This window comes from Opisthocomus hoazin, chromosome 15, assembly GCF_030867145.1.
Source record: "Opisthocomus hoazin isolate bOpiHoa1 chromosome 15, bOpiHoa1.hap1, whole genome shotgun sequence".
Classification (NCBI taxonomy): domain Eukaryota; kingdom Metazoa; phylum Chordata; class Aves; order Opisthocomiformes; family Opisthocomidae; genus Opisthocomus; species Opisthocomus hoazin.
The window spans coordinates 17,665,040-17,686,351 of record NC_134428.1 but is presented as its reverse complement, the minus strand read 5'-3'; the positions used below and the strand labels follow the sequence as shown (position 1 = coordinate 17,686,351).

General features: G+C 38.2%; 1 protein-coding gene across 2 annotated transcripts in view; it reads right to left on the bottom strand.

Moving 5' to 3' along the window:
* Nucleotides 1-665: 665 nt before the first annotated feature.
* The window catches only part of CYTH3 (cytohesin 3), a 52,190-nt gene continuing 31,543 nt past the window's right edge, over nt 666-21,312 (bottom strand). The window contains exons 5-13 of one of the 2 annotated variants that reach the window (XM_075436189.1): nt 20,636-20,754; nt 16,841-16,921; nt 14,661-14,773; nt 13,433-13,581; nt 12,517-12,629; nt 5,248-5,326; nt 5,096-5,167; nt 4,816-4,970; nt 666-4,190 (exon numbers count right to left, since the gene is read on the bottom strand). In XM_075436189.1, coding sequence (XP_075292304.1) covers nt 4,118-4,190; nt 4,816-4,970; nt 5,096-5,167; nt 5,248-5,326; nt 12,517-12,629; nt 13,433-13,581; nt 14,661-14,773; nt 16,841-16,921; nt 20,636-20,754 — 954 coding nt within the window. In that variant the 3' untranslated portion in view covers nt 666-4,117. The remainder of the gene's footprint in view (nt 4,191-4,815; nt 4,971-5,095; nt 5,168-5,247; nt 5,327-12,516; nt 12,630-13,432; nt 13,582-14,660; nt 14,774-16,840; nt 16,922-20,635; nt 20,755-21,312) is intronic. The other variant, XM_009934160.2, reaches the window with a different exon arrangement.

The following is a 21,312-nucleotide window of genomic DNA, read 5'->3' as shown; positions in this document are numbered from 1 at the left end:
CTCCTGTATCTGGCTTTTTTTTCCTCTCTTGTCCTCTGGCTCCAAGACTTGGTGGTGTCTTGTCTTTTGTAGGATGACAAACTCCGGCACAGATGTGTAAGTGGTGACTGCTGTACTTGGATTAAGAGCTCCAGGAGCCACACCTGCCTGAAGGGGCTCACGGGCAGCGAGGGGAGGGCGGGCAGTCAGCGACAGCTTCGGATTAGAGCTGCGGAGGAGCAGACTGGGCAATTGCAGCAGTGTTGGCTGTTTCTAATTGGGGGAGGTCTAATTAATCTACCTGAGGAGCAGAGAGCCCATTCCCACCCCTTTATATTTGACTGAAAGGCACGGAAGGGAACTGACAGAATATCTCCTTAATGGAGGGTGGCTCCAGGGAAACCAGCTCGCGATAGCCATGGAGGCTTAGATGGCCATGATGACTTCACGCTCACAGCAGGAACATACTTTACTGAAACAATCTATTTAGCCATTAAAGGTTTTTCTCTCTGAAAATTTAAACCTGGTAATTTAAATTAGTGTGCCTAAAGGTAGGGAAAAGAGGCCTTTTACTTACCAGAGCAGTTAGAACACATAACATTGAACCTTAATCTCTGAAGCAAAAAAAAAAAAAACAAACCAGCACCTGCCTCCCCTGTGTCCTTGGTAAATGAGAAGCTATACAATAGGATGGTTTCACACTTTATTTTTGAGAAAATCTCCAGATTTAAGCAACAGGTCTTAATGATAAATGAAAACATTAATATTGCGATGAATGTACATAGAACATCACATTTTTAACAATGATTGATACAGAGTATTTGTCATGCAAATCACTTGTGCACACCAAGTAATACTTATATCAATACATATCTGTACAGTATTTACATTTTATATTTAAACTCTAGCTAGAAACATTTTTCAAGAAAATATAGAAATGAAACTGGTAAGCCACAAGTCTTAATTTGTAGCATTTGGTCTACAACAGACCTAGCTTTTCCAGCAAGCATATCTACATAGATACGTAATAAATCTTAAAAATATGCATCGTTTTTCTATATGAAGCATTATAAATGCTGCTCGGTTTACAAAGGTTCAGTTTTGTACCAGTTTAAAACAGTTCAAAATGTTAAGTGACATAGAGCTTATTTTGTCAGAATTTGGTAAAATTTAAGTCAGTCCAGCTGAGCTTAAGTATTGCGTACAGTTCTCTCCCTGGACTGCACTGGCAGCATGGCTGATGGTAGAGGCCAAACGGTTTAGGCGCCGGGCGAAGCCGCGCACACAGCAGGAGCAGCAGTGGCTCTCGCAGGCCCTCGCGGTTACAAAGGGCAACGTTAAAAACCACGAGCTGACGAATGGTGCTGGTGTCAGCGCAAGAGGAAGGGAGACGTCTGCTGTCCCCAGGGGACTCATCCTCAGCATGGCCAAACTGGAACAGATCCTGCTTGAGGCCACCGAGCAGCTCGTCTGAGTAGCTACCCCTGGACTTGAAGCTCAATAAAAAAGGGAAAGGCTGAGAGATTTTTCTTCACCCTCATATATAGTACCTGATTTGGCCAAAATTTTCACACGCCACTTTGTTTTACTGGCCTTGTGGCCAGTGGAAATTTTGGGCCAGTTTCACTCCCTGTTAATACTGTTACAAAGAACATCTGAAATCAAATATTATCATACACAAGAATGTTATTCCATTAGCTTTGGTAAATTAAATAGATATATTGAGCACCACAAATAGCTGTTTAAGATGTCGCATTTTAATGCTAAGAAATAATATATTTCCTGCTATAATATCCTCAGTTACATGTTATTCTAACTATTTAATTCTGCCAGATATAATAACTTCAAACTAAATATAGCAAATGAACTCTCAAGGCATTTCCTTCATGCTTACAGGCAGACATCCTCACCTGGTTAAATAAATACATTTTCTTGAAGGTGATATTTCAGAAGATAAGAATTGATACAAAAGTGCTTCATGGCTTAGTAATGCATTTGTAATCTCACATTTCTCCAGAAATACTTCATTTGCTGCTTTTCACCTTCACGCTCATTAGTACCACTGATTCTGGCCTATCACTATTTGCATTACAAATCTACTTGTCCAAAGCTAAAACTGGTGTATGCATTCCTTGAAAACAAAACTTGACGTTGTAGAACAGAAGACTCAAAACAAGTGACATTAGCAGCTCTGTAACCATGCTGCTTTGCAAACCTAGGGCATACAGCTTAACGTGTTGCTATAAAGAGTTTAAATGTGTTCCATCAAGCAAAGATGGCCCCACATTGATACTTACTCAAGGGTTCCACCTCTTTTAGTTGAGTCTGACTCCCTTGAAAGTACTCGCATTTGAACATCATCCAAGTAGACTGCAATTCCCCACACTTCGGGGAAAATACAAGATGTTGGAAAGTGTACTTTGTTCTTCTCCTCTCGGCCTTTTTTGCAAACATGCAATAAAGCAGAATCTCCACAGGCTGACGCCCCATGCAAAACAAGGCAAATTAGTAAGGCAGGAACAATGAACCAGACTTTCCCTTAGAGTTAAAAGGAGATTTGAAGCAGATCAACCGTGTGAGCCTGTGGTTTGCCAGCACAGCTCATTTCCCTGTGATGTATCCAGGGAGGCTTCTGCAGCTCCAACAAGCCAAACTGCTTTGACAAAGCATCGGGTCTCCAAAGCATTCATGGGCACAGCAGGCACGGCTCACGTTCAACAAGGTCATGAAAAACTGCAGAAGCAGTAGAGTCCAAAAACCCACTCTTTGCCCCCATTGTGGAATGAGAGGCTTTACCTTACGAACGGTGTGTGCGCTATCAACAGAAAGCGTCATAAAATCTGCCAGAGCAGTTTTCATGTTACTGAAAGACTCAGTAGGACCAGAGAGAGATCTTCCACAAATTACAAAAAAAGACACATGCTTGCGGGGGAGTTTAGTTGCACCAGGTGATCGATGTGTAAGATTTTATTTTTTAAGCAGAAATAAGGATGTCTATTCATTTTTTCTATTTCAACCGCTGAAGCACAGATCTGAAAAATCGCCTTTAAGAATGCAATAAAAATACGGAGCTTTTCTGTATGTCCAAAGTCTGTTATCAAGCAAAGGAACGAATCCTGCTTGTTACCTACCTAGGGCTGCATCTTACAGAAAGATTCCACCTTCCTAGTTCTTCCCTTTAAAAACATTAAGGGCATGTGAGATTATCTGGGGGCGTTTTCACATGCAAAGTCTAAACTCCTGCAAGCCCTGTCATCTTACTCCTTTCGTAGTAACTTCATGTTAATTAAACTACAACGCATTTAAAACATAAGAAGGATGTTACTATACAAAAAGGAGATTAAACCAGTCATTAAATCTTACTGCTTATTGTGAGTATATGAGCAAACAGGAATGAGTTTTAGGCTACTGGCAAATATCAAACTACATCTGTACTTAGTGTCACAGCTACAGACTCAACCTGTTGCTGTGGGGACCTGCATGTTTCAGTGCGTATCAACCAAACCCTCTGGCACAACTAGCGAACTACGTAGCTGTCAGTCTACCGCCAAGTTGCATTTCTGAAGAAGAAAAGCTATTTCCATAAAGGTAGGAGAGCGAATCCTAAATGAAAGCTGCCCTCAGCCGTTCATCTACTGCAAAACACGCAAGACTTGAGAACTGACATTGAGATTGTGGGGTTTCTGCTTACAGAAAAATGAAGTGCTAGATCACGCTGTACTCCACTTTTGGTGCTGCATTTTTGTGAGAGATCAAAACCTTATAATCACTCCTCCTTTTATGGGAAATGCACTCCAATACCAGGTATAGAACATTTTACTATTAGCCTCGAATTCCTCCCCTCCCAACCCAAGTCAACTGGAGTTGTAACTAATGCAAGTGAAACCAAGGCTTCCATGTTTTCAGCTGAATTAAGTTCCAATATAATCATCCTCTGGGATTTGAAGCTCACTTCAAATCATATGCCAACAACTATTTACCCTGAAAGGTCTTGCCAAGTTTTTATGTCTTAGTAAAGTGTATATATATAAAAAATTTACAGTTCTTGTCTTCATTTAGCTTGTCCAACTTTTATATTATCACTCCACTGTATGCTCATTTATAGCTTGATGCAGGTACACAAGTTGCTGATCATGTTCTATTTCTTATTTGCAATTCTTCGTTTCCTTGTTGCCAGCATATCGTAAAAGGGATCCCTGCTGATACTTGCTCTAGAAAAGAAAAAAGGAATCATCAGTTTGGTTAACAAATATCTGTTTTTGAAACCTAAAACTATTTTCTTCTCTCTTCCCTGTGGACGACTCCACAGTCTTACTAACATAATGGATGGTTGACTTCTGAGCATCACAGATTATTTCTTTAGAAAAAGATGTTATTCAGCTGTGATTTGTTAAGAGTTCACACCTTTACCTTGACTATTATTTATTTCTTTAAGTGTGGGTCTGCTTTACAAACCTTCCAAGATAAAGTCAAGCTGTGAAAGTTTAAAGTTGCACTGTGAACATGCTTAAGATACATGTCACAAGTTAATTATTAGGTGAAGTAAGAATCTAATAAAATTAGGGTTAAAGGTGATTCACAGAAGGCTTTACATTTGCTTAAAAAAAAATCTCCACATTTCCCCCATTTGAGTTAGAAGCACTATTTCCTTAGGACCAGACAGCAATAGGAGACTTGTATCTTGATCCGTCAACGCCACGCAGCTTGTCATTAATCCTAGAGGACACTGCCACATCAGAATTCTTCAAACAAGTTAGAATACAAATTCTCTTACTATCTTACTCCAAAAAGAGCTTATGCTTCATTTCTGAAAGACATTTAAGACTTTAAACTCACTTGATCGATTTAATCCACTCTTCCTTTTCTTCTGGAGTGGGAGCAGATATTCTATACACTACATGGTTACCTTCCACCACTCTACCATCAGCTTCAGTTTTACATGCTTTAATTACTTGACCTTTATGACTGGGGTTATAGAGCTCAAAGCAGTTCTGGAGGGTAGAAATGAAGAAATCTATTTCAAAACCAAAACAAAACTGACAAACATCTTCATTTAACACTACATGTAAGTTCTATATGGTTTACTTCATTTAAAAAAAATATGAAAATATCTTACTGGCTTTCTAGGGTCTTCAACTTCTCTTATGCTAAGATTTTCTAACGGAATAATTCCTCTAGGTTCTTTGTCCTAAAAAAAATAGGAAAATATCATTATTAGCCACTCAAATATCTTGATTACAAATGAAGTTCACTGTAATATATACTCACTGTTGTGTATTCAAAGTAATACAGGCAATTATCAGTCAGAATAAACCATCTCCGTTTCCATGTTTTTACTCTTCCCCCTACAATCAAAAGGTACAGCTGAATTAAACAGGTGCTGCTGTCAAGGCTTCAACAACGGACAAGAAAGTCACTTAGTTTTACTTGGTTTTCAAAATGCGGCTTAATTACTCAAACATAAATGGATCAGGCACAGATGAGCTGAGGTTAAACGAACATGTTACTGTCACTCTTGTACTGAGACCGAACTCCTGAGACAACATTAACTATGGTGGTGCTGACCAGCCACACAAACTGCAGGCTCCAACGCTGCAAACATCACCTCTCTTAGAGAAAATGAATGCAACGGTTCAGCAGTCAGACCTGCTCCCTCTGTCCAGGCCATCACAGTTGTCTACTGTATCAAAAATATTAATACTACACAGCCCTCAGAAATGCAGCCAGTGCTGCTCCGGCAAAGGGAGGCCAGTCACCAGCAAAGCCAGTAACTGGGTTCCAGCAACAGGACCAACCTCTCCCCTTTGTCCTGTACAAGCAAAGGGTCCCATCAGTAAAATTAAGGCATTTTATCACCTTCCTTTCACTCCACTCCTGAGCATACATGCGATCAAGAACCTATCTCTACGTTCAGACATAACATCAAGTGTGTAAGATGCTTCTAAACACTATTAGCAGAACAAACATGATGTGTCATCGAAAAGGAGCAAATCCTATGCCAAAATGTACCAATTTTAGTCACTTTTCATTATTTAATATTTTAAAAAAATGTTCTTTTTATGGGTTAATATATTACTGAGTACATCTGACAGAAGAAACAGCTACTGCTCCAAAAATGCCAATTTTCCCTGAATTAACAGTTAGGACAACAGCAACCACAGAGCTCCTCTTTCTTACACCTGCTAATGTCACGCTGTAGGGAACAGTTCCTTTTAGAAACACACACTATTGTCTTGGCCCTTCAGCTGGTTTTCTGCCATCGGCTACTTCAGAACATGTCTAGCATTCCACAATTACATTATTTTAAAAAGTCATTTCCAGGAAAGACAATTGTAGATAAAGCAGTCATGCGTTACTAATATACAGGCTTAGTTCCACCATAGTTATCTGACTTCAGGATTATGTCACCATCTGTGCATCATCCATTCAGCAGTGATCTAATCTCATTAACCCAACTTCTCAAAAGAGTTGATCTTGCTGTTGAACACTTGGGCATAAAAATACCATTAATACACACAAGACTCCCAATTCACTCCAAGTCCAATTGAAGACATGAGCGTAATTTTTTAATCTTTTTGTTCTGCTTGAGATAGCTGGGTTTTTGTTTAATACAGAAATCCAAATCATATTAAGTTAAAGAACAATTCTAGGAATATAATCAAATTTCTCGATACCAGCCTACTATGTGTTTGCACTGCAGACCAAGTACGTTGCACATCGTATCTTCCTGTCGCTCAGTTTCACAACCTACATGGTAACCCAGTGCTAACACATTGCAATGTCCAATGTACTCAGACTTTATGTTTCCACTACACACACACACTTCTTAAGAAAATGTAATCTGCAAGCAGGTGCGGTGAAATAAGAGAAGGCAAAATAGTGCAAGATGCAGAAGCCGTGACAGAATGAATGGTTGAGTGAACCGGAGACAGTAAAGGAAGAACCGGTGGCATTTCAGTACAACCACTCTGACAGATCCGCAAATAAAGCATTGTAGAAACATTCAAACTGGCACGTAAGTCACTAGAAAAATTCCCACCACCTTGGCTGAGAGCTGGTTCAAGTAGCAGGAAGTATCTGGGCTAGGAACGGAAAGGTGACGAACTTCAGCTTGACTCACTTCCAGATCAATGAATAAGCAGCAGCCGCTGAGGCAAGATGACTGCCAGGGCGGTCCTTGCTATCGCCTAACACGACATTTTTTCAAATAACCCAATGCTCATTGCCATGACTAAGTCGCATTCTGCTCTCTAAGGTTAACAGCTTAACATCATTGAACATTTTTATGGCACAAAAACTTCGCCACATTTTTCAGGCTAACAGGTAAACATCAGCCAGCATCAAATGTCACGGCTTGCCCAGTTCCAGAAGAAAACCAATTCAGCAAGAGAGAGGATGAAACAAACAGGCAAACAGGTTACTCTCACAGAGGCAGCTTAAACTGAACAAAGGTCTTCCTCAAACTGTGATATCACATGTCAAAACACAGTAAAAAATAATCAGGTAATAACCATATATTTAAAAGCAGGCCTGCTTATAATTTAAGGCAGAAACAATGGACTTAAAACACACACCTCCTAGAACAACATGAAGCACCAAGCAGTATACGACAGTTGAGTTTGCTGATAGTTATCCTGATAATATCCCCTCTCTTTGGAAAAGTCAGATTTCTCAAACCTGAAACCTTTTGTAATCATGCTGCTGTTTTGATGAAGCTTTCGCCATGAAACGCTTCCCAGCTCCAGGATAGTACTGATGTTGAAGCCAGAAAGCAGATTAAATCTTTCCAACAGCATCCCTCTTACTGCCCTTCTCCCTAAAACAGCCACTAGCTCACCGGGTTACAGGACTCACGCTAGTCATGGAAATAGCGCCTAAGTCCCTGCCCCACCAAGCTACGAGCTTCTCTTCTCTTCCAGAAAAAGAGCAGCAAGGCAGGATTTTTTTTGCGTGATAAGGAACTATTCTCAACACATAAGTCTCTGTCTCTCCATCCCCTGACTTAGTCGCAGCTGTCAACACCACAGAAACTCAATTAAGGCTCAAAAGGCAATCTAATCTGTACTCCTCAAGTTTGCAGGGGTCACCATGTAACATACATTTAATATGCCTTTACGACGGGCTAGAACCCAAGAAGCTGGCTGACAAGGCTTTGCAGCCGTAAACACTGCATGCAAGATTAATGGGTAAGAACTCCTGATAACAAAACATTCTTTTCCTTGGCCAAGATTGCTGTAGGCTCACAAAACAGCAACAAATGCTTTAGTACCATACTTCATATCTTATTACAGCTCCCAGCCTTTTAAAGATTAAAACTGGAAGGAATTAAGTTAGCAGAAGAGGATCAAGAAAATCATAGTACGAACCCATAAACATTTACAGAAATGAGAGATGCAAGTTATACGCTTCTCAAATATCTATCTGATTAACTAAAATGCAAAGACATCTCAAATACCAAAATAAAGAAGCACGGTATCTTGTAGGTGGAAAGCTAAGGAAACTACAGGAAAAGGCCACAACACCACAAAATCTACAGAAGAGGAGCAGAAACCCTCTTCACCTACATAACCCAACGTAGGATTATTTTTTATCAACTCTGGACAAAGTACAAGCTAGAGAACAAAGATAAAGAAACCACCTATACCAAAGGGAAAAAACAACTGGCAGTGACTTAGGAAACACCAATTTCAAAATTAAAAAAAGGCCTTAAAACTAAAGGCAGCAGCAATGTATCTAAAGTTAGAAAATTCTTCAGCATGTCTCTGTAAAATTTTACAGGGGAAAGAGAGAGACACACACATCCAGAGTGTTTTTTTCTTCTCAGTACATTTAGATACCACTATGTGGAACGGAGTCAGAAACTCTACAGTTACACAGATGATTGGATCAAAGCTTGGGTTTCTTTGAAAAAAGAAGCTTCCCTCAATCGCAACATTAACTGCCTCAACCTAGAAGAGCGTCAGTCACCACGAGAGCCAGGCAGGTACTGGAAGGCAAGCGCTTCCTGATCAACCACCACTATTCTCTTACCCTGGATTAGGGAAGAGAAATGACATCCTCTCAAGGACAGATGTGCTGGAACAAGCACCGCTGGTGGGACAGGCCCGGATGCGAAGCTTTTGGACAATCTCCAAGCTTCCAGTAACTGCCTGACTGGCAGAAAAAATTAGCCTGATCATGTGCCTGGCTCGAATAATTTCCTCTCCACTTTAGTGGACTAATGTCACAGTTTCCCTCCAACTAGAAGAAAACATTACGCAGACCAAGCTATTTGCCAAGGGAAGCTGTTTTAGGCAAGGAAATGCCTCCCTGTGCAAAACGATTGTAACTTGGGCATCGGGACAGAGAACACAATTTCAAAATACCTTAAAGTGGATGGCAGAAAATTTCATGATACCAACACCACTAACAATTACGGCACAGAAAAATCTAAAAGCTCATAGTGTCTCAGGCTGCTCCAAGTGAGGATTTATTAGCACTCAGCAGCTTTCAGTCTTTCACTTGTCGCATTCATTTTCATGAAACCATGCTTCAGACAATGTAGAACTGAATGATAATCTAGGCTTACCAGGATAAAGATGTCTATATAAAGGCACCAGCTGAATCTAGATAGATAAAACCAGAATTGCTGTCTGGCTGCCAGGTTTGGCGCTCATTAGACAAGGTCACCTCTGAACAATCCCGAGCAGCAAACTCTCCAAAAGCATTTTGCGCCCTCCCAGCTTTCTAAAACCCAGTGCCAGGCTAGAGAGCTAGGGTGGTCTTCAGCACAGATGCATTCTACAAAATATGAAAGTTTCACAATATCCATCTCCTGCCCAGAGGATAATCAATACAGTGAGCTGGAATATGAGATGGGAGAAGTTCACCGTAAGAAATACCAAATAGAAAATACCATCTTGATATACTCAGGGTTTGCGAATTGTCTTAGTCATATTTATATTTTATACAAAACTTTCTCTTTCAACTTTTAAGTATTATCACAACGAGCACTTAAACTCTCATGCAGTAATATAGTCTCATTAGCATTTAAACAATACTGAAACTTTTAATTTCAGTATCTTCCAGAACTGAAGGAAACCCTACTCATTTCATCAGAAGTGTTCCCCAGCAGAAAAAATTGTAAAAATGCAAACAACGCAGATTGCGTCAGCACTGTCAACATACAGTTTAAGCCTCCTACCAAACAGGAAACTCAAGGGAGAGGAGAGAGAGAAAGGAGAGAGAGAAAGACAAAAAGAAGATTGCCAGGTTTATTTCTGGTCAATGCATCTGAACTAGCAAAATGTGTTTGTCTGTACCAGTCTGTGTCTGCTGACAAAAACGTAGTCTTTCATGGAGACACAGCTTCACGCATTTACAGGTGGATTCACTGGAGGCTTCTGGATGTGTTTCACTTCTTTATACAAAATCACCCTCACACCGTGGGAGTGTTACGTGCAACACTCTTCCGCTTCACACACGCTTTTACTACTGCATTTTCTGTGCACTCTCATCTCCATCATAGATAACGAGAAATTGGTTTCATTGGCCTTGCACCAGAGCCAGAGACAGATGTGCAGAAGTACCTGGTAGCTCTCACTGACTTTCAGTCACCTTTTTTCTTCATTTTCTTTGTTCCTCTATTTTTTATTAGATCTTTTATATGTCTTTTATTGACCGCTTCTCCCCCAAGGGATGTTGTCACTCCTCTACATGCACTCACACTCTTGCTTGCAGTCTCAGTAAGTATATAAACATGAGAGCGCCCTGACAACAGAAAGGGAAGTACGGACAGCATGGGCTTATACCTAGCCTCTTCTCCAGACAGCACATTTTATCTACATCAACTTGAAAGCCTGTTCTGTTGAAACAGCTATCAGCTCATGCTACAAAATGGAGAAAAGCTGCAAGGTCATCTTTGAAATTGTGCCAGCTGAGCCAACACACATCACAAAGCAAGAGCTTTGCTTTTTTTGTAGTTAGAAAGACAAAGAGTTCTATAGCATCTGTAGCGCAGAGGTCAAAATAAGGCATTGGAGAGCATGTGAATGAACTCCAAACGCTTCCTTTTCACATCTATTTCCTTCCAGCACTAGCATGACCACTAATTTCCAGGTGCAATCAGCAGAGCAGGCCAATGGCTCTAACCAGGCTCTGCTTTCACTACACTCACCCTCCAGCATACATTCCTTTTCCCACTTTAGTCCCCATTCTCCAAATGCAAGTTCCTTCAGCAAGCAGTTATAAAGTGGCTCTAGTGGAGTGTGTAGTGGTGTTTATATAAAGAGGCTTATTTCACTGAAAAACAAATTTTAAAATAAAATTTCAGTCTCCTTTATACAGGGAAAAAAATCTCTAAGCCCAAGTGAGAAAGGGAATCCCATCAACTTTAAAAGAGTCTGTAAACAAGGCCATCTTGCAGCGCAAGGAGACTGCGAATCACGAGAGGTTTCCGCAACCCTAAATTCTGTGCTCATTTAAGATTCTGTTAAGTAAGCTAAATATTTTATTTATAAAGGAAAATAAGCAAGAAAAAGAACAGCTTTTATAAATGCATAGTTCAAATGTAATCAATCTTTCAATAATCTAATATAATTGGTGTACAAGTAACAAAATCACTCTGGAACTTCATTACAAGAGTAAGACATGTTGTTTCCTCTCAGCAGAAATTATTCTTCCCTTGTTATGTTCTTCAATGAACAAGAAAAGTATGCTGAATAGTCATCTTTGTTTTTCTGCTTTACATGTAAACACTTCTTTTGCATAAGACACTTGCATGTGAGCTAGACACCGACATGCCAGTCTTTCAGAGTACCACTGATGATACCGTTAGTGACACTGAGTGAAAAAGCAAAATGCTACCAATAAATTTGATTTAAAAAAAGAGAAAAATAAAATAAAAAAAAAGAACAGGAGGAAGGAAGAAGAAAATAAAAGAATGAGCAACTGAAGAAGAGGGGACTGGAAAGAAATCAGATACGTACCTCCTAATGCAGAATAAGCAGAGACAGCCAGTCACAGAACAGAAAGGTGATAGGTCATAGGCCATAAGGAAAACAAGAAGGCACATTTAAACCACTCATTAAAAAATCATAGCCAAAACCAAACCAAGAGAAACTCACAAATAATATGGAAAAATAAAGACATACAAAAATAACTATTTGAAGAGAAATCCTTTTTTCTTTTGTACACAAAAAACTGAGTTGAAACATCAGACAGCTTTCTGAAATGCCCTTATGGAGACTTAGTTGTTACTTATCAGTCACAGCATGTGGTAAATATCATACAGCGTTTCCTTTTTGTTGCCGAGTTTTTATTTCTCATCTATCAGAAATAAAACTCTGAAGGTCAAAACAAGATTGCTAGTTTGGATACGTAAAATAAGAAGTAACAACCTTCAGATGTAAAGGAGTTACTTATTTTGGTTCATACATTTTTTAAATACAAATTACAAAGTTAATCCTATTACCTTCACAAGAAAGCAGATAGACACAGAAGCAGCAAACATGCTAACAACAAGCAAACATATAGCAGCAAAACTGCCCTTATAACTAACCTAATTTCAGCAGCCAACCTTCTCTATCTGGATTAAAAAATGTATGCGTTAGATCATTTCCATCATCCTCTGGAATTTTAAACGGCTCATTCTTAATACTTTCATATAAATTCTAGAAGAATAAAAAAGAGGAAAAAGACCTCATTAATTAATGTCTAACGGAAAATGCAACCAGGACATCTTACTGATTTCTCAGACTATTTGTATAAAAAGCATAGGAAATAATGTCCATAAAATTCTGGACCATCCCCTCTCAATATTTATTTACTCCTTTGATTAAGCTTTATTTTAAACTACTTCATCTACAAACAAGTGCCTTTTTTTACAGATTTTATGAGCACTCCTAGCAAAGACATTTTTTCTTTAACTTCAGCATTCAGCATTTCCAAGTTTTCAGCTTCAGGTCTCATTTAGTACAAGTTTTGCCAAATGAATCTGGGTTTTCAGAAAATGGTTTAGAACATCACATTATCTTAGAGAAATAAGTATTTTTGCTGATATCTCAAGGGACAGGAGGAAGCTCTCCAAGACTCGTGGAAATAAATGAGAGGCAATAACAAAACTGTGATTTTTATGATTTTTTCCAGCCTTCTCTGACTTCTCCATAAATACTACTCTTTTTTCATAAGAAGCTGATTCCACAAGAATTTTGCCATCAGCAAACTACTGAGACATATACAGAATGTTTTCTCTGGAATCTTCTCTCCTCAACAGAAGACTGAATATAAGGAGAAGTAGCTCAAAGCAGCTCTGAATATCAGAAAATGCTTCTTACAGCTACTCACGTGGTTATGCATGCTAGAAAATGTTCTTCTTACTTTCCCGTGACAAATTTGCCTGAGAACTTTTGTACACACTTCTAAGTCTCCTACTAAAAACACAAAGCAATGCCTTGTCTTACCCAGTCTAACTTACCCGTAGTAATTCTTCTGGAAGGTCTCCACCTTCATTAATTCCACGATTCATAGAAATAAACCTCTCTACTGTTGGTTTATCTCTTACATTGTGGTTGTGCAGACTGGTATTTAACATAATGATTGCAAACGAAAGCACATAGCATGTATCTGAAATAAGATTTGAAAAATTATTTATCTTTCTCTGTGTTGTGGCATGGGCCTGTAAAATGAATGTATAGCTCATCCTGACTGATAAAAGAAAAAGAAACAGGTAGTCAAAAAATCCGGAACATTATACATGAAAGCAAAGTCTCAAGACTTTCTTTAAACCGTTGAAGTAAGCCTAAGAAGAAAAAATCTTTCAACAATTCAAATTAAAAGCCAGTATGAGAAAAAAAGTACAAGGGAATCCAGATTTTTTTTAAACTCTTTGAAATCATTGCTATCACCCTAAAGGAACATTTCACCGAAGAGTTGCTGGGCAAAACACTCCCTGCGCACAGATTTTACCTAGATCATATTGGTAGATCCTGTAATAAACTTGTTCAGACTCATACGTAAAGTACTTCCAAAGCTTTCTCCACAGAGAAGGAACAATCCCTTCAAAATAATATTTGAACTGCATTTAAACAGACTGAAAATGACATTGACTCAATTTCTTGGCATGCATGAGGTGACTAGCACCACTGAATAATATCAAAAAATGACAAAGGAGATATCATCATGCTTCTTGACAGGGTTATGATTACTGTTGAGCAGACTGCTAAAGGATACGTCCTCATAACAAAAGCAGATTACTTTCTAGATAATATATGACAGCCACATATAGGTGGACTTGATACAGAGATAACCAGGTGTAAAGTCCTTATAACTGACAGATGAGACTATCCAACCTATTGGTCTTTTCTGCCTTTAAGCCCCTGAGAACCTTACTTTTCCAATTACTAGCCAAAATCTTTGGTGACATTTCTAAAGTGTGTTTTATACTTTATTTGGCTTAGATACATATCAATGCTGAAGTCTGACAAATGGAAATGCATTCTGACCATAAACTTGCACCTTCTAGAAACAAAATGTAGGATTAGACAGTTACATTTTCTCAGTTCTCAGAAAATTCTCATTTCATATATTGTTTAAGCCTGAACTTCAAAACTAGCCATTGTCTCCTTGCATCAGATGTAGAAGTACATATATGATCCAAAAAATACACACACACTTAAGAACTGCTATTGTTTCCTGCAACTAACCTGTAGACTGGAAGACTCCTGGATTACAAAGGCAATAGCGTGAAGCAAAAGCTTCCATCATACGATCAATTTTTTGAGCTTCTCCTGGGAGTCTGAAGCTCCACAGAAACTGCCTACAGAAGGGAAGAATAGTTGTTAGACACATCCCAGTATTTATATATTAAGCATATATTGCTAATAATCAGAAACAGACCAAAATAAAATCAGCAATGTCTACATAAAATGTCCTAGAAATATGTTCTCAATCTCTCACCACACAAGTCAGGAGCTGTTATAAAGCAACATGCACAGATGGCTAGCCCAGTAATTCAGCCAGCAACACTGCATGCTATCAGGCAAGATAATATGGCAGTTCATATTCTAAGACTCTCTCCTTTTTCCAGACTAGTAGACAATTTTCTGTATGCATCCCATTCTTGCCATGAGAATGCTATGGGGAAACAATCAGTTCAATCATCCCTGTGTTTCCTGGCTACTAAAAGCAATAACCACTGACTTTACTTACAATGTGAAAAGACACATTACATAAAATATTTCTGGAAAGGAAGTGAAGCAAGGAATACAAAAATACTTAACATCTTTACTTGAACTCATCGAAAACATTTAAAAAATAGAAACAACAACAAGAAAAACCCCAGTGCTTAGAGAGGTGCTGCCTGTTTAGTGTAAGTTCACCCTACAAGAATCAGGTCCAGATCTTAAAGACTTATGATATCACCTCAGTAATTCTGTAACGTATGCAGGAGGTCTGTGCTCCTGTTCAGCAGCATGAACTGAAATAGAGTTTTCAAATTCATAACTTACTGTTTCTACATATAGGTACACTGGAATGCATACAGGACAGAAGTCTTCACAAATGTACTTTTGGCACACTGTGGTGCAAAAAAGCTCCAATGAATTTAATCACTTATTCTTTTCTTTCTTAGCAAAAGAATTATCTAAATTAAAACAGGATCTAAACCAGCAAAGTTACATGCTCTGCCATGCAAAACAAGTTCTCGATATTCCCTGTACACTGGGTGCCAACATAATAACCACATATTCCTGTCTTCATCAGTTTTCATCTTAGAACATTATATTAAAGTGTTGCAGGCCATCTTTCGTTTTTCAGCTCTGTATACTGTCTTTTACTCACCTCGTGCAAGGTTCCAACCCAGATCACGAATTTTGTAAGCTACCAAAATACAAACATTTAATAGTAGCAGCTGCTAAAGAAGAATAAAGTCAAACCTAACATTAAATTGGGTGAAAGAGATAGGAATATAAAGCCTCCAACACAAGCTCCAGCAGCCAGAGGAAAGGCTTCCTTAGCTCAAGCCTCAGGCAGCTCAAGTTATCATCACCACATCACTCAACCGCAGCAAAGCTGTTCTGAATCCACATCACAAGGCACTGCACCAGAGACAGAGATCACATGGACATTTCAATTTATCTGGCATCAGGAGGGAGTCACTTGTGGCAATGAAACTGGCAGAACTGTCTATATGAACTCAATTAGCTAGATGTGTTATGGATTTCCACCAAGACAAGAAGGGGCTTCACAAGGTCACTGTATGCTGGCATCCCAGAGAAATCAAGTCAATTGTTCACTCAGCAAAGGAAAAAAGTATACTAAGATATTATACCTTTTGTTCACACGAGTGGGGAACTCTAAGGAAAGTAGAAGGAAATTACTTGATTCAAAGTTTACCTCTTTGCAATTGAACACAGTAACTGATTACAGTCAGTGGGATTTCCCCTCCCCCCCTCCCAGAAGAACAAGTTGAGATGGAAGGAGAGGAGAAGGAATACGACAGCAAATAAAATTATTTATTTGTTTGGGTCAGGCATTTGTTTGTTTTTTACCTATCTCTCTGCTAAGATACAAAACAGATCTTCAAAGGTCCACACAGGGCAGGCACACCAAAGAGTTATGACTACGTTTTAGTTGTTTATTATTTGTCTGAAATAATTCAGAAGGTTTTCACCTTCAAAGGCAGCAGACACACAAGCAATTGGAAGGGTTAAACCAGAGCTGTCTCTGTTAACTCGCACAGTAACACGTATAATCATGCTGAGCTGTACAGATCAGCTTTCTGACGAATAAATGAGCACCATGACTCGTATGAACGTGCAATTCAACAAAGGAAACTCAGGTCAAAAAAAAAAAACAAAGAAAAAAAAAGAAAGCATTTACTCACCTTAAGGCCTGCACAAGATTGAGATCAGCGAACTCATGGAGTTCAACAAAAGCCTGAAGAACTTTAATATTAAATTCATCTCTATGAAAGACAAAAATGGAAATAGACAATTACAATTCTGAACTTTAAAGACTTGTTAGTTATCTCTATTTGCTTTTGAGAATAATCAAGGATTATAAATGATCATACTGACCAAATCAAGTCATCAGAAATAGTTTACACATTTATTTGAGAGTTATTTTGATATTTAACACTAGTATTTTGCCCATTTTTGCTGATAGGTTAGAAAGAGCCATTACACTTGTACTGATTTTAGCTCTGTTTATTTAAATGACCCGAAAATGGCCTGGCCTTCTTTGCTTCACATTTATTATTAGTGCACCTGCCTTGATATGGGATGACACCCAATAAATTTATCCAGCAAAATGTCTTTCACAGAAATCATGTCATGAACTCTTAAATCCACAGTTAATGTAAGATTAATTTCTTTAGCCATTCAACACAGGAAAAACAAACTATCCCATTTTTTCCTCCAAGAACAGAAAATATTAAAGCAGTATATTCATTTCTGTACCAAGATGAGGAACAGAAATGCTTGCACTGATTGTACTTAAGAACAGCTTTTTTAAAAAGAGCTACTTAGTATGTAGTGTATTCGTATTCCATTCTCAAAAGTCATTACAAAGGAAGTTTACTAAAATCAGAATAGGTTTTGAACGGGCTTCCTCCCGTCTATCTTTTATATTGCTATGTAAATCATGAGCCAAATTATGCTTTGTTTGATACAAAAGGTGTTTAAATGCAAAAGTGACATTTAAACATTAACAAGCACAAAACTATGTGGATGCAGACAGAATTTAGTCTACACCATCACTGAGTTCATACACCAGAAGCGTAAAGGTGTGTTTTAAATACATCACCAAGACAGAATGCTGTATATCAGCCTCCACCCAAAAACAGAAAGGTGTGCACCCACCAGGAATCATCTGTTGCATTACTGACGGACTGCAGAGTCAGACTAACCTGTAACCCTCATGAGTATATACCTAAAAACGTACTATTCATTCATTAGGAAGTCCCCATATTGCTTATAGAAAAACACATCAGCTCTGTCAAAATTCTCATCAAATTTAGTAATGCACAAGTGAACCGCGTGACTGCTGTTCAGTGCAGTGGAATGAGGTAGCATCACAGTGCAATAAAACAGAGCACTCGGCAGGGCTACTTTGTTACTCTACGCCAAATACTGATTTTGCTTATATGTACGTAAAGCTGCAGTAATTCAGAACAAGAATTAGCCTTATACTCTAATTTTTGCTCTTCTAGGTTTTAACGTAGACTGGATTAGTGATACTTGTGCTGCATACAGCTCCAACAACACAAGCCAAATATCACAAAAGGTCTAGGAAGACACTTAAAAAAATAAGTGAAGACTTACCCACGTATAAAAAAAATCTTAAATCTTTTATAGGATGTAATTCATCCCTTATTTATTGTACTTTTTTAAGGTGCTATCTCATTCCATTTTAGCATTCACTTTTTTCAGCTTGCCAAGTGCTGTAACTCAATAATTTAAAATATATCTCTTTATGGCAGACCGTTATACAAATATTTCACTCTGTTGACTATCCTGGTCTCATTGTCAGCTATATTTAGCTAGAATGCAGAAGTAATTCATGATTGGCCCCCGAGAGAGAGTGGCAAAGTAAAAGAGAATGTCCTCAGACTCCAAAAGCCTTGATAAAAGATAGCACATAACTCAACAAAAACTCATCTACAATATGCACTGCTATTTGCATAGCACAAGTCACTTAATAGCCTCTGAGGTAGTCATGAAAGCAAAACCAACATCTTAAAACCACCTGAATTGTCACATTTTATTTTATCCCAGGGTGTTTATTTTACCCCAGGACCTAAAGGCCTAATACACTGTTTTCAGAGGAACATGAATAAAAATTATTTGGATTCTAGAACAATAATGTTGCAGTTCCAAGTAGTACAATGAGCCAATTCCCCATTCCAGACCTGACTACCTTGAAATTTCCATACACTTTACTGAAAATCATATTGTCATCCATTCCCCTCTATCCCCCCTTACTAATTCATACAAGGGAAGAAAAAGAATAGACAGAAATGCCATTTTCATTCCCATTACCATATTAATATTACACCCTTCGCAGAAATCAAGAAACATGCAAAAAACAATTGAAGTAGACTGACTGGATACACTGAATAAAAGCTCCTTTTAAAGTAAAAAATCATTTGAATTTCTTTTTTACTTCAACTGCTCCTTGAATAGACAGGTTACTTCTGCCTTGTGGCAAAACAGGAGCAGTATGTTAATTTTTTTTTTACTTCTCCTATGATTTTATTACCCAGCTGACAGATTTATACAAGATTTCCTGATCAAATTTGCTATTTAGTACGACCACTACACTTGTCTGTATTTAAGTCTTGAAAAATTCAGAAGGTATAATTGAATTGCATAGTTGTCTGTATATCAGATAATATATATATCCATCCCTGCCAGCCATGCAAAACAACGAGCAGTAATTTTTTTAAATTTTAAATATGGACCCTTAAAGAGTCACACGAATGTTACTGATGACTCCAGGGGGCCTGAACATAATGGTAAGACCTTTCTGCATGAGTACGGGGGTTCTAGGAACAGGGCTAGAAAAACTGGAAGCATTTCAGAAGACATACCAAGGTAGAATGCAGCTCAAAAATTAACACAGACTGCCTTATACAAGCTTTGTTACAGTTTTGCAAGTATAGACATTAACATATAATTGATTTTATAATCCTGATTGCCCAAATATTCAAGAGCAACAACATAATGCTGTTGTATAAAAACTGTTGAAATGTCTACATATACTGTACAGAAACTTCATAGTTAACATCTATTTTCAAAATATACATACTATGGTGAAAACTTTCATTAAACCTATTAAAGTCAGGAGGAAATTGCTGAGCACAAACTAAGCCGTTGATGCTGTAAACAGATTACGGATGCCTCAAAAGGGATCTGCCAGAACATATCATTACAGGAGTACATCCTAAATGAGTCAACTTTTAAACCTCCGTAACTGGCATCTGAACTGGAACATGTGCATGCACGTAGATCCAAGTACTCCAACCCACTCTTCGTTTCTGTCTCCTTCTGCTGCCTTTTTTAAAATCAATTCCTGGGTTGCACAGCAATGGAAGTAATTTGCATTTTGATTGTGTTTTGCAACAATATGCATAAATATGCGCACTGCATTCTTATTGTACGAGGACTGATAAAGATACAGTGCGGCTGCCCTTTGAGACGCCTGCTTACTTATGGGAAGTCTGTGTGCAGGGAAGAAGACAACACTGAAATCTGCTTATAACTATTGTCCCAGGAACTATTCATTTTAATAAGTAATTTCATTACTATCCATTTGTTAGTTACGGTAAATCACTCCTTGTCCAGGCACAGTATCAAGAGTTACCAGAACTGTTACAATACAACTCTCAGGCATTCTAAAAGCTTATGGTATTAAATTCTGCATATAACCAAATTTAAGGGTATTTTCTCAAAATAGTAAGTTACAATCAATTAAATATTATTCCACAATGTGCGCATCTAAAAAGAACAAACAGAAAAAAACCGTATCACAATACCATAGTAGTTTTACTTCCCACTGTAGTTTTTGTAGGCCAGTAGTAGAGTAGCTCTCACACAGCCTGTGAAGGAGAAGGTAACTACCAAAAACTGTAAGTATGCTTTGTAAACTCAAGAACAAAGTTTCAGTATTTTTATTTTACCTTTCACCGAGGTAATCTCCAATTACCGTTTTATTTAATCCTTCTCCTTTATAAAGGAACTGTGCAATGTCTTCTGCAGTGTTCTGCAGGAGGTCATTTTCTATCAGAAACTGTATTCCCTAGGAAGAGCAATTCCAGAGGAAAAGGAATGTTATGCTTTTTTCCACCACAGTTTATGTAAATATCGCTCATAACATTTGGTATTAATGCACTGAAACAAGCATATACGTAGCACATTAAGAATTACATTAGCCTATGGATTTTTTTTTTAATTAAATGGTAAATAAATGTTTTTTGGTTAGACAAGCAATGTTTAGTACTGGTTTAAAGATCAAAGTGAGAACACATTTTTAAGGCTAGAAGTACTAGGTGGCAGTTTGAATCCCTCAACAATAGAAATACCAAATATTCATTGAATAATGATTCCATGTTGCTCTTTGGAGTTAACATGTGAGTTAGCCTGTTCACAATATTGCATAAATGTCTGCAGAGACATAATCTGTAAATTCATATAATGAAGAGGTACGTAGGAATAACTTAAGTATCACCAGGACACAAAATAAAGCATCTGTAAGCATCTACAAACTGCAACCCAATACATCAAGCCACTACTTGCAGTAGAAGTCGCGGCTGAAGATACTAAAACTGGTTTAAGAGAGTTTACGCTGACACTGGGA